Raw genomic sequence first — 12,345 nt, 5'->3', positions numbered from 1 at the left:
CACAAACTTGAACCAGCTAAATGGAAAGAGTTAAGTCAATTTTAGTTCATCCGGAAATGGAAAACTGAAATGGTAACGAAGTGGTATAGCAACCCCGTTCTGAAAGGAAAGGTCACAAGCCCGCTGCAAGGGGCAGGGTTTTTAATAAGCTACTTTGTGTAAAAAGAAGAGGGAGGTGAAATTACATGTTCGTATTTGCTGATAAGAACATGAGAACTTTAAAAACTCACCCGAGACTCTGAGCCTGGCCCTTTCCTGGGACTTAAGGAATCCCGGGGTGAGAGCGGCTGGGCCACTGGGCAGGACTGGGAGTTCTGTGAACAGAGGTTTCAGGTCCCTCCGAGACGCAGGCGCACAGAGACCCTTCCCCTCCCCCCTGCAGAGAGGCGAAGGTGCACTGCAGCTGCAAGAACCTGGCCGAGCTGGTCCCCGGCGTGGGGGGCATCGTGTCGCTCAGAGGTAATGCCAACGGCAACAAGATCAGCGTCCTCCTCAGCAAGGTGAGCTTCCCACGGGGGACCCCCTTCTGCAGCCTCACAGGACCCTTGGCCTTTCTGTCTGTGCCTTTCTTGTCCACTCCCCGCTCTTTGCATCCCACCTTCCGTTCCTCCTCCTCCTTTGTCCCCTCTCCAGGGAGTCCTCTCCTCCCCCATCTGTCCTCTCCCACCTGGTGCCATCCATGCCCTCCTCACCGGCACAACTTCCATTTTTTTCCTACCTTTCTTCATTTCTCATTTCATCAGAAACAGTGGTTTCTTCTTTACTGAGCCCCTCACCTCTCCTCTTTTTTGTCTCATCATTGCCCTGGTAAACTCTCTCAGCCCAAGGGCGGGGGGCAGGGGGGGAGTGGCCGCAGGACCATTGAAGGCACCGTTGAGCCTCTTGCTTAGAGATGGAGTAACATCAGGATGCATGCAGCCATGTGCAGGGTCTGAAAGCAAGGTGACAGGGGGCATGGCCATCTTGTTCTGAGGGGCTGGTGCCTTAACGCCTATTTGCTGTGTTTCATTCATTTGTTCGTGCTCCTGTTCATTCATTCAAGAGTTGATTAAGGATGGCCTTCCATGTACCAGGTGCTTTGCTGGGCACTGTAGATACAAACTGATTAGTTGAACAAGAGGACTCAGCCCTCACTGTGGTTGAACAGACATTGATCAAAGGATGAGGCAAACGAGTACACTTCTCACCACCCTGGTGAGAGCTGGGAGAGTGAGTGACGCAGGAGGTGCTCTCCAGGGGGGTCAGGAGGCTCCCGCATGAGGGTATGGTTGAGCCAAGATGTGAACTGTAACAGAATAAAACTTCTAAGTTCTTGGCATGTGTTGCCGCTAGCAACCAAGCTGGTTCCCTTTTCTCAGTTTCTTTTGTGTGTGTGCGTGCATGCCTTTCATGTGAGGGTCAAGAAGAAAGAGGAGGTGATGGCGGTCACAGTAGTAGCTGTGACATCTGCCACCTGATGCTGCCTGTTCAATGAGTGAACAGACTGAGAGAAGTTCTTCGTCGAAGGACGTGGCTGGCTGTGCCGTGACTGAGACCCCTGCTCATACTGATTGCTATGGCAGAACTGCTGGGACGCAGGAAGAGCAAACGAGACACCACGGGGTTGACCAAATAAAACAAATGTCTTCAGGGACTGGGGAGAGTGTGAGCACAGGCTGGTGAGCAGGCGGGAGGAGAATTCAGGGCCCAGAATGTTTGGGAGGAGATTCCCAGAGGGAGGGCAGCCTCATGGGTGCAGAACAGTTTCTCGGACACCCAAGCCACCCCTCCGGCAGCTGCATCAGAACTGGTTTGTCAGAACCCAGATTCCTTCTCGTTCCCTTGGGCAACCCACCTCAGCAAAATGACCTTGCACTCAAGTCAGTACCGGGGGCAGCTAGACAGCTGTCGTCCACCTTTACAGTCTTTCGGGGTTTATTTTCAATTTTCTGAAACTGAAGTAGCAGCAGCTCCACAGCCATTCAGTGGGGACGAAGGTAAGTTGACATGCAGCCTCTGAATGGCGGAAGTGCGCTGGTCGGCGTGGCCTGCGGGTCGGTGACACCAGGACGGGGCTTTCTTGGATGTGTCGTCACCATGAGCTTCTGGTTTCTTGTCCCGCAGGCTGACAGCAGCCCCGATTCCAGAATCTGTTTCTATGACGTGGACATGGACTCGGTGACCATCTTCGACTTCAAGACAGGCCAGGTCGATCAGAGAGAGATGTTGGCCTTTAACGGGCAGGACACTAAGAGGTAAGATTGGGTTTGGGGGGTTTGTTGCAGACGACACTCGTCAACGTCTAGGCAGGCCTTGCTGAGTTACACCTCAAACGTGAAAAGACCCCGCAGTTATTTGGGGCCACGCAGTTATTTGATGAAGGCAGAAAGTGAAACAGAAACACACTTGGGCATTTGGGGTAGATTGGGGTCTTCATTCTTTGCTTTCTGGGTTCTAAGATTCTGAAATTAGCTCCTGAAAGGCCCGTGACTGAGGTGTCTGCAGAAATGGCCCCAAATCACATGACAGAGAGAAACGCAGTGAGCCTTAGCCCCATCAGCATCTCTGATGGTGGGGGTTGCATGTGTATTGTAGGGAACGTGTTTCCAGAAAAAATACTTGTCCTTCTCCAGGGAGTTATGTAACACGGCAATTCTCAACCAGTGTGCCGCAATAATTTTTATTCTTATTTTATTTTTTTATCCTCACCCAAGGACATGCTCATTGATCTTAGAGAGAGGGGGAGGGAGGGAGAAAAACATCAGTGTGAGAAAAAAAACATACACCAGTTGTCTCTGGTACGCACCCCAACCAGGGACCGAACCCACAAACTAGGCATGGACCTAGACCAGGAATTGAACCTGTGACCTTGTGGTTTATGGGACGATGCTCCAACCAACTGAGCCACACTGGTCGTGGCATCGCAAGAATTTTTCAAACATATAATACCTGACTATTTAGGTAATATCAAATTAGAAAAATGGCAACAGCAACACAACAATAGCCGTCTACTACAAATGAGTCAAAATTATACCTTTCTTTTTTGTCAGACTGGCAAAAATAGAACATATTTTTTGGTGTGCTGCAGAATTTTAGTGATTAGTATACATGTGCCACGAGCTGAAAAACTTTGAAAACTGCGTACAAACTAAACATACATGTGTAGTTCCCTCTACAGCTAAGAAAATACTCATAGAATTTACGTGCTTGTGCTTTGCCACCTACAGCTCACGTTTAACTCTGCATGCAGTGCCACTCGACATTAGAGTGAGCTGTTCGGGTGTGGGAGCTGACTCTGCCGTTGTCAGAGCGGCCGTGTGGCCAAAGCTCGGCCCGGTGCGTAAGCAGCCCAAGGGGGTGCAGAGGGGCGCAGGATGTCAGGAATGGCTGAGCCAGTGCTTTTCTCTGGCTGCCCTGTTCCTTCTGTTCGCATCCCAGCCCCCGCCTGCCCCTGTCCAGTCCGCCCCACACACCTCCACCCTTCTCCACCTCAGAGGCCCTTTCCTGACCCTTCTTTCACCTGGTGGCTTAAACTCACATCTGCCGGTGGCCCCACCTGCACACTCATCTTCATTCTCACCAAGTTTGGCTCCACTTCTCCCTCTCCAAATGTCCCCGGAGTTTCTTGCCCTCACCTCAAAAATAGACCCCCAACTCAGCCTCACTCCCCAGAGACCCCATTCTTGCCTGAAGCACCAGTTTTCTGGGTCACCTGATCTAAAACCTCAGAACTAACCCTTCCTTAACCCCCACCCTCCATAGCTTTAATCCCAGTGTCCTTATTGTGAATGTCCCTGAGTCCCGTTTTCCCCTCCACACTCTGCCTGCCATTCGTGCTTTCCTCCCAGTGACTGCTGGGACCTCCGAGCCACATCCTGGTGTCCACGACACCCCTCGCCGGGCCAGTCCCGAGCTGGCCCTGGCACTCCTTGGGTCCCCATAAATGCTTCCATCTAAACCACCATGCTTGTCTGCCTGCCCTGCTTTCTGCTCGGTCTCGGAGCAGTGACATCTGTGAGGGCTGCTGGTTTCCTATAGGGCAGGTCCCCAAGCCCCTGCATGGCTGCACGGGCACATGGAGTTTCTCCCTGACTTGTCACATTCTTCCAGGTGGCGGTCAGGTGAGGTGCAGTCTTCTGTCAGTTGCCTGCCTTCTTTTGAGATCTGACCCATTCTTTGCCCCCCAACCCATTTTTTTTTTGTAGGGGCTTTAAGTTCTTAATGGGTTATAAAAGGGTGGGGGCCTGTGCTTGGGGCCCCTGAGCTGTTAGGAGCGTTGCAACACAGGAGGGTGGTTTCACATAAGCTGCGGTTTGCTCCAGTGGTACCTTTTGCCTGCAGCTGTGGGGGGCGGTTAGTCACGTTCTGTTCTTGCTTTCCAGTAATTTCCAGTCCAGCTGCTGGCTGTGTAGTGGGGTGAGGAGGAGGCTGTCCGCAGAGTCCGGAGAGACGGAAAAGGATTAGAATCCTCTCTCCAAACTTCACAGAGAGGATTAGGGGGCTAGCCTGGGTCGAGCTTCGGCTGCCCCCTGCTCCCCTAGTCACAGGTCTCAGGAGGTGGAAGAGAGGGAGAAATAGAGGATGTTCCCAGTATGGGCCACCAAAGTGTTAGGGTAGTTGGTGATGCGGGCTGTGAGAGAATTCACAAAGAGAAGAAAAGGCAGAGCAAAGTTTTATTGACTTTTCAAGAGGAGGACAGGGCAAGGTGTGGAGAGATACACCAGCCCCCAACCCATTTTTTTCTCCCTGCAGTTCTTCCCTGCATTCTGGGGCCATAAAGCAGGGAGGTTGGAAGGTTGGGGGGACCAGGAGTAAAGGCACCAACCACATCACACCAGTCACAGCTAGAACTAGAACCCAGGTCCGGAAACTGCCCAGCAGGGGGTGCTGTCCCCCTCGAGGCCCACCTGCTGGTGCTGGACTTTGAGACCAACATCAGGGATCTTGTGACAGACTTCTAGAGCCAAAGCCTTATTGTCTGTCCCTCTTTCCGACCAGACCCCCCTGGGACTCTTTCAACCAATTTCTTTAAATGTAAAAGAATATAATCAAACAGGCCGCATCAAAACTTGGTGTGCAAAGGTATTCCCAATCTGGGCAAGCAGGAGGCCTGCTGCCGCTGACTGGAGGCCGGCCCGAAGGTGCTGCCAGAGGCTAAGACAGGAGCTCTCAGTGTTCCAGATGGCTCTATCTTTCAGGAACCATGCCTTTGCGAATGAGAAGCTGGCACACCTCGCTCCCGTGAGCCACTTCTGGGATCAGAGCGAGCCCAGGCTGTTTGTTTGTGAGGCTGTGCAGGAGGTAACAGGAGCCCAGCCGCAGCCCGTGGACAGGAAGGCCCCCACCGAGGACAGCACTGGCCCCACGGTACTGCACGGCCTTCATTTATGTTTAGTGGCACGGGGACTTGGGATCTGTGGGTTCACAATCTTGGTGACAAAGTTTATAGGAAAGTTACGAAGAAATTCATTCACGCGGAGCAGTGTCTCCTTCTGGGGCGCCCGTGCAGTCCCTCCCCTCTGGGCATACACCAGGAGGCGGGCCCCGCCCACTCTCCGTTGTCTGACTCAGGGTTACACTCTGCTTTCCTGCCATCTCAGCTAACCCCTGATGTTAGCACGTCCTGTGACTGGACCCCTGAGGCAGCTTGCTGACTCTTCATTTATTCCACAACTTGCTGTGACCCTCAGACGGGGGGATTCTGACCGAGGCAGCCTCCTCACCTCAGTCACTGCTGTCTGCTCCTGCCACCCTACCCCCAAGTTCTGCAGGCTGTCCCTCTCCCATGCCGATGGCTCTCAGGACCCAGGACCCTGACACTTTCCAAGTCTTGTGTCTTGTGGGACGGGACATCTAGCATTCCCTGGGAAAACCCAGTGGTTTTTTGTGCTTCTTTCTAACCCACCGCTTTCCAAGAACGTTAATATGTAGGGTCCTCGGTAAACCAGCAAAGGACAGCAGCCCTCTAACTTTAGGGGCTTTACTCCCTGCCAAGGGAATTTCCTTTCCAGGATGGTAAGAGCGTGGACCCCCCTGAGATCAACAATTAGTGCCCGTATTCTGAGATTTTCAGAAGCAAATCCGACCATCAGTTCCGGAACACTGGTAAATGTACTGAGGTGGCATCTCTGTCATTGGACTGAGAGGAGCAGAGACATTGCCACAGGAATTTTCTTCAAGACAGAGGGCCTGGTGACAAGTCTAGACAAGTGATAAGGAGTGCAACTTGACCATGGGTGAGAGGAGCGCGTGTACCCGTGAAGGGCACTTCCCAGCAGTTTGATCAGAAAGCTCTTTTGGTCTTTTATGGATGTGATGGAAAACTAAGCATTCACACAGCAAGAAAGGCTCTGGCAGCCCTTGACTCCTATTCAGAAGTGGCTGCAGCCTGGGGTCGCTGTTCTGAGTCTCTCAGGACAGGATCCTCAGGAGTCCCTCACCTCTTCACTGTGTGCTCCCTGTTCCTTGAAAGTGGTGGCAAAAACTTTCTTGTCGTCGTTTCTCCGGGTAAAGACACTGAAGGAGGGTATCTTTTGAAACCTGAGTGCTCTTCTGAGTGTCGCCAGCAGGGTGGGAATGACTAGTCTCTGCCACAAGGAAATCAGTCAGTGGGAAGGACCTGGTGGCTTTCCAACCAGATGCGGTGCATCTCCCAGCAGACGTGTCATGTTTTCCAGAGTACAGCAGCAGGTGGCGGTGGGGACCGTGCCTTCGCCACATGCGCGGGAGGGAGGAGAGCAGGTTATCTGTCAGAGTGTCCTCATCTTCTGTTTTCTTTGTATTTATGTAAATACCTCGTCAGTGAAAATGGGAGTTAGTTGTAAAATAGTATATTGCCAGCCCCAAAACAGAACAATATTTTCCCTCTCTCCCAGGCGGACGTGTTGATTCTGTCCTTCTTCGTATCCGAAGAGCATGGCTTCTTGCTTCAGGACAGCTTCCCCCGGCCTCCCGCCTACCAGTCTCTTCTGGGAATGGAAGTGCCCCATTACTGCTTCACAAGAAAGGTGCGAGTTCTGTGAGCGCCCGGCGGTGTTCTCGGGTCTCTCTCCTGGGCTGGGCTCAGGTATCCCAGGCGCTGGAGTCAGGTGCCTCTTCTCACCGCTCACTAAACAAGGCAAACCATGTGCTCTAATTTGTCCCCTAAAAATTCCAGCAAATATGGGGTCTCCCGTGTTAGGAGAATCGTGAGACTTGGCTTCGCTCTTAAGACGGACAGCGCTGTGCTGAGGAGGAGGGTCCTGGCACCACTAGGGGGTCCTCCCAGTGTTTCCCCTGAGGGCACCACACCCTGCGGCTTTCCTGCCTTTTTTTTTTTTTAAGGTTTTATTTATTTGTATAGAGAGGGGGAGGGAGGGAGAAAGAGAGGGAGAGAATATCAATATGTAGTTGCCTCTTGCACGCCCCCACAACCCAGGCATGTGCCCTGATTGGGAATTGAACCAGCAACCCTTTGGTTCACAGACTGGCACTCAATCCACTGAGCCACACCAGCCAGGGCTGCCTTCTTTTATTTTATTCTAGCCGCGTTTTTAAAATTAGGTATTCCATATCCACTGTAGAAAATATAGAAGCTACAATTAAAGAAAGAAAGACCAAAGATGATGCAAATCTCCACAGAACCAGCCCCAGAAATGGTCACTGTGAATAGGCTGGCGTGTGGCCTTTCAGCAGGTTTCTGTACCCACCTACACTTGTGCACATTACATACATGTGTAGTTTTTTATAATTGACTTTTTGGAAAAAAGAGAAACATTGATTTGTTCCATTTATTTATACATTCATTGGTTGCTTCTTTTGTGTACCCTGACCGAGGATCGAACCCACAACCTTGGCATATTGGGACTAAGCTACCTGACCAGGGACAGGTATGGTCTTTAACTTTGTGAGAGAATGGGGTTGTTTCCAGCATTCACATGCTCACGCCCCTGCGTGGTTACTTGGGACGAGTTACTTGCCTCCCCTGGGACTTGGTCTCCTCTGCTCCACGGCCCCAGGATCTCTGTGGTTCTGAGCGTATCATAGTGTAAGTGATTGAAACGACAACCCTGGGTGCAGCTGGTTTACAGGCCCCTACAAACACCGCGTGCAACAGCACGGCATGGCCACTGACATGATGGGTACTGTATAGGTCCACATTTACTTGTGTTAACGGGCATGATCTTTGTCACAGTTGGGAACGGGTCCGCGGCACCCCCAAACCCCAGAACCCCGCGCCCTTCCATGCAGGCTTTGTCTGTCCGCCATTTGAGCTGGATTAGTTCCATCAGACCAGCGTTTTCTGAATCTTGTTGTGTAGTGCTCCTTACACGTTTTTATCTGTCTTTGATGTGAGAACTCGGAAAGGTGTGAGAGACAGTTACATTCTTTCTATTGTGTTTTCCCTTGTGCTTCTCACATCATGGACTTCGGTTTCTGCCTCACACGTACGCAGTCTTCCTCTCACTTCTTGCCTTCTCCGTGCGCACCGTGCTGGCCGTCCAGGAGAGGAGATGTGTGGTACAGTGTGAGACGACTCCCCCCTTATCCTATGGCACTTTAACTCCGCCCCTTTCCCAAGATTGTTTTTTCTTCATTTTAAGCTATAGTCGTCTGTGCGACAGTACTTCCCACCTCACCTGCATGCCTTCTTTAACCAGGTTTATCGGGGACGTGACACCGTACCACCTCCTCATGGGTGGCAGCACACCCGTGTCACTCTGCAGGGCTCTCATCCCGGCCAGATGTATGGCACCAACAGGCTGCCACCTGATGCTTGTGTTTCTTTACATGCTGCCCTCCTTCTGATTGCCGACTCGTGTTTACATCCCTCGGCCCTGTCCTGGGAGCTCCTGTCTGCACACTTGAGAGTCTACAGCCCTGGATCCTTTGCTCCCACCTGTGGCCAGGGCAGGTGGCTCAGTCCCTCCCTCGAAGAGCTGTAATGAGAGCGGGTGCAAATGCTGAAGCAGGGGCAGGTGAAGCAGGGCCCTCAGGTGCTCGTACTTCGTTGAGAATTCCCGAGTGTGCTCAGAGGAGCCGGGCTCCGATGAGATCACAGCAAGGCTGACGGACATCAGGTCCTGCCTGTGACGGTTAAACCACAGCCAGCAGTGCTCGGTTGTTTTTGTACATACAGATTTCTGAAGGTTTCCCATTCCATGCAAAATCAGTCCAGACTTCAGCCTCCTGCCTGGTGTGACCCAACCTACATACGGCCACAAACCCTGAATTTCAGCGGCCCTGGACTGTGGGTTGCCTCAGGGCCTTTGCTTATGCTTTGTCCTGTGCCTAGAAGGGTCTTGCCATCTACACCTGGGTCTGATACATTCTGCCAGTTTCTCAAGGCCCTGGTCAAGCACCCCCTGAAGTTGGGGACCACAGGTGAACTTGAGAAGCAGCAGTGGGATGGCAGAGCTGCCGGGAACTACACCAGAGGCAGGTGGTGGAGGCTAGCCTTACCGAAGTCACGGAGTAGCAGCAGATTCAAGACCAGTGACATGCGGGGCATTGGTCCCAGGAGGGTGGATCATAAACCCCCTTTACGTAGGGGAGTGTTGTGTGCACCAGAGAAACTGAGCCTGCAGAGAGAAGGAAACATGATGTGGATGGCAGAGGGTTGAGTGTGTGGGCGCCAGCCCAGAAGAAAGCGGGTGGGCGCGCAGGCGAGTGTAGTGCCCACCAGTCAGGAAGGAAGCCAATACCTGAGGGAGCAGGTCACCGCAGAAGGCTGCTTTTCAAGGTGCCAGGTATAAAGAGACCTCGGGCAGCACCCTGTACAATTGTGCCCCTGCTCAGACCGGAGGACGTTCTCTCTCTCTGCACAGCTGTTCGGGGAGCTGTGTGCAAGGTTGGCAGTTCTTCCGAGAAAAACCAGTGGAGGGCACTCCACTAATCCAGGTTACCGTTTTGGAGAATGCCAACTGAAATCAGGATGGCGTTACTTATTTTTAGACCTTGCGCATGTACGTGTATATATGTTTTACTTAACAGTAGAAACTTTCTAGTTTACAAAACAAACCTGGGAGGTGGAGATTTTCACAACCATTTTCCGTCTAACTGTTGAAAGTTCCCGTGCGTGCCTTTACTTATTTGCTGTCTGAAACCAGAGCCAAAATGTCTAATTTCAAAAGAGGACAGACTTTTGTCACAATTTGTCAGGGGCGGTTGCTGACCATCCACATCTGTCTGCAGAGGGGTCTCCGTACCTGACATACGAGAAAGGCTTCATGTAGGCATTAGCTTTACATGAACTGACAGGTGAACAGAGCCCTTTCTCATTCAGCCAGGAGAAGCAGACAGAGACAACCAGGCGGATCCGGGGCTCCACTGCGTGGTGGGCAGGAGGCCCCTGCGAGACTTCGCGGGGCTGGAGGACTGCGACAAGCCCACCCAGAATGCTGTGCTCAACTTCAGCTACTTCATTGCCGTCGGGGACATGGACGAAGCTTTCAAATCTATCAAGCTCATCAAAAGGTAAGGATTCTGGTCACTACGGTGTCGAAGGGATGAGCACACTGAGAGCACTTTCTATATGTGCCTCTTCCCCTTCTAAATGTCATTCTCAGAGTCGCTAACTCTGCTGTGACTCTGCGTTTCATGGTCTTTTTACTCAAGGAAATGCTGCTGCTCATACAGACGCCAGGATACGCCTGGCGCATTGCGCCTCAGAGCAGTGAGTTTGAGCGCAGGCACAGCCAGGTGTGGGGAGGGGCGAGCCTGGCTCTCGGCCTCTGCGGTGCTTGGAGCCTCCTGGGCTGTTAGTTGTTTTGATTCACTTTATAGTGTTTTGGACACTTCCTAGTTGAAAGTTCTGTGGGTGCTAAATATTTGTAATACCTGTTCCTCTGGGAATAACTGCTATTAAATAAAAAAAATAATAAACACTCAAAACAGTACAGTGAAAATGCAGTTAAAATTGCTCTAAAAGGAGTTTTCAATCAAAGGCTGTCACAAAGCAGCTTCCTCTATGTTCCTGAGAGAATTCAGCAATTCTTCCCAGGAGCAGTTGACAGATTTTAATCTCAAAAGGTTAGAAAAATTATTAAAGAATGAAACTGGAGTGGGAAGAGAAAGATGGAAAAATTCAGTGGCCTGGAACAAGACCCCGTTATTTGCAGCGATGGTTTTCTGTGACCCGGGAGCACCTTTGCAATTTGCATGTGACCCTGGTCCCTTGTCTTAGTTCTAAAACAGGCCAAAGCTTGTTCCGGTCGGGAGGGCCTTTCAGCACTGGCCGTGTGGACACGGGGTCTCTCAGTCTGGGGGGCTAACGAGACTGACTGGTGGCAAAGCCCAGCCTTTCTTTCTCCGATCACTTTTTGTTTAATATAAACACGACCACAGACCGTAACGAACCACATGGCCAACTTTAAAACTTTAATAAATGTTTATATAGTCACATACATAATATTAAAATTATACATCTTAAATAGTCATTATTTTTTAAAAATAATTACTTTAGCATATGATTTAGGGGGAACAATCTACTGTAGGAAAGACACTCGAAGGGATGACGCGCGAACGTAAGTGCCCCCTTGAGCGCAACGGCCGTGGGACGGGTCTGGCTGTTTCTACACTGGCTGCCGGCTGTGTTATAGGTCAGCGGGCCAAGATGCTTTTAAGTCATTCCCAATTGCCTTATGTTTTTAACCCCAGTCTGCCATTTGTTCTGGCTATCCTGGGGTAACGTCGTCTTCGAATTCCAGACTGGTCACCTCACTTCTTTGGAAGGTTAAAAGCAACAAAGCTAAAACTTTCTTGGGGGTGGAGGGATCAGCCTACTGCTAGCCAGGGTCTTAACCTGGCTTTGCAGGTACCCATGAGTGTCCGGGATCAGCTTCCTGGCCAGGGGATGGTGACAGTGATTCCAGTTTCAGGTGGCATGAATTCCAGCAGTGCAGCTATTAGAGGGCGGTCCTTACAGATGTCATCGGGTAGTCTTGGTCCCAGCTCTTTGGGGACTTGGGCCACTTTTTAAACATTTTCTGTTCAGCCTGGGGAATTCTGGCCTATTCACCTCTCCCACGTTTAGGGCCGGGTGGTTTGGAATCAGTGTAGCATCACGAAGGCGTAGCCTACTGAGCATTTGGCTGAAGATGGACTAAAGATTTTAGAGGGGAAAAAAGTGAACCTATCTCTGAGTTTCTTTAAACAGATTTTCCCTCTCTTACTCTGCTAATTGTGGATCTGTAGGAACATGGGCTTCTGAGGCTCAGTTGACCAGAAACGTGAATAAGGACACAAGTAACCAGGAGTTGCACTCCTACCAGACCTTTTAAAAAGTCTCAACCCTTCTCTTACCGATAGCCCACAAAAATGACATAAAATAGACCAAATTCTTTTTACCACGTGGCAGTATAGGTAGATACAACACATGTTCTAGAC

General features: G+C 51.1%; 1 protein-coding gene across 3 annotated transcripts in view; it reads left to right on the top strand.

Annotated features, from left to right (window-relative positions):
- The window catches only part of IFT140 (intraflagellar transport 140), a 94,769-nt gene that overhangs the window by 35,914 nt on the left and 46,510 nt on the right, over positions 1-12,345 (top strand). For all 3 annotated transcript variants that reach the window (XM_024553169.4, XM_071221985.1, XM_071221986.1), the window contains exons 14-18: positions 383-500; positions 2,104-2,234; positions 5,178-5,346; positions 6,855-6,986; positions 10,244-10,434. In XM_024553169.4, the coding sequence (XP_024408937.2) occupies positions 383-500; positions 2,104-2,234; positions 5,178-5,346; positions 6,855-6,986; positions 10,244-10,434 (741 nt within the window). The remainder of the gene's footprint in view (positions 1-382; positions 501-2,103; positions 2,235-5,177; positions 5,347-6,854; positions 6,987-10,243; positions 10,435-12,345) is intronic.

The sequence above is a fragment of the Desmodus rotundus genome, chromosome 1 (assembly GCF_022682495.2).
Source record: "Desmodus rotundus isolate HL8 chromosome 1, HLdesRot8A.1, whole genome shotgun sequence".
Lineage (NCBI taxonomy): Eukaryota > Metazoa > Chordata > Mammalia > Chiroptera > Phyllostomidae > Desmodus > Desmodus rotundus.
The sequence above is the reverse complement of the archived record's forward strand: the minus strand, read 5'-3'. Positions and strand labels throughout refer to the sequence as shown.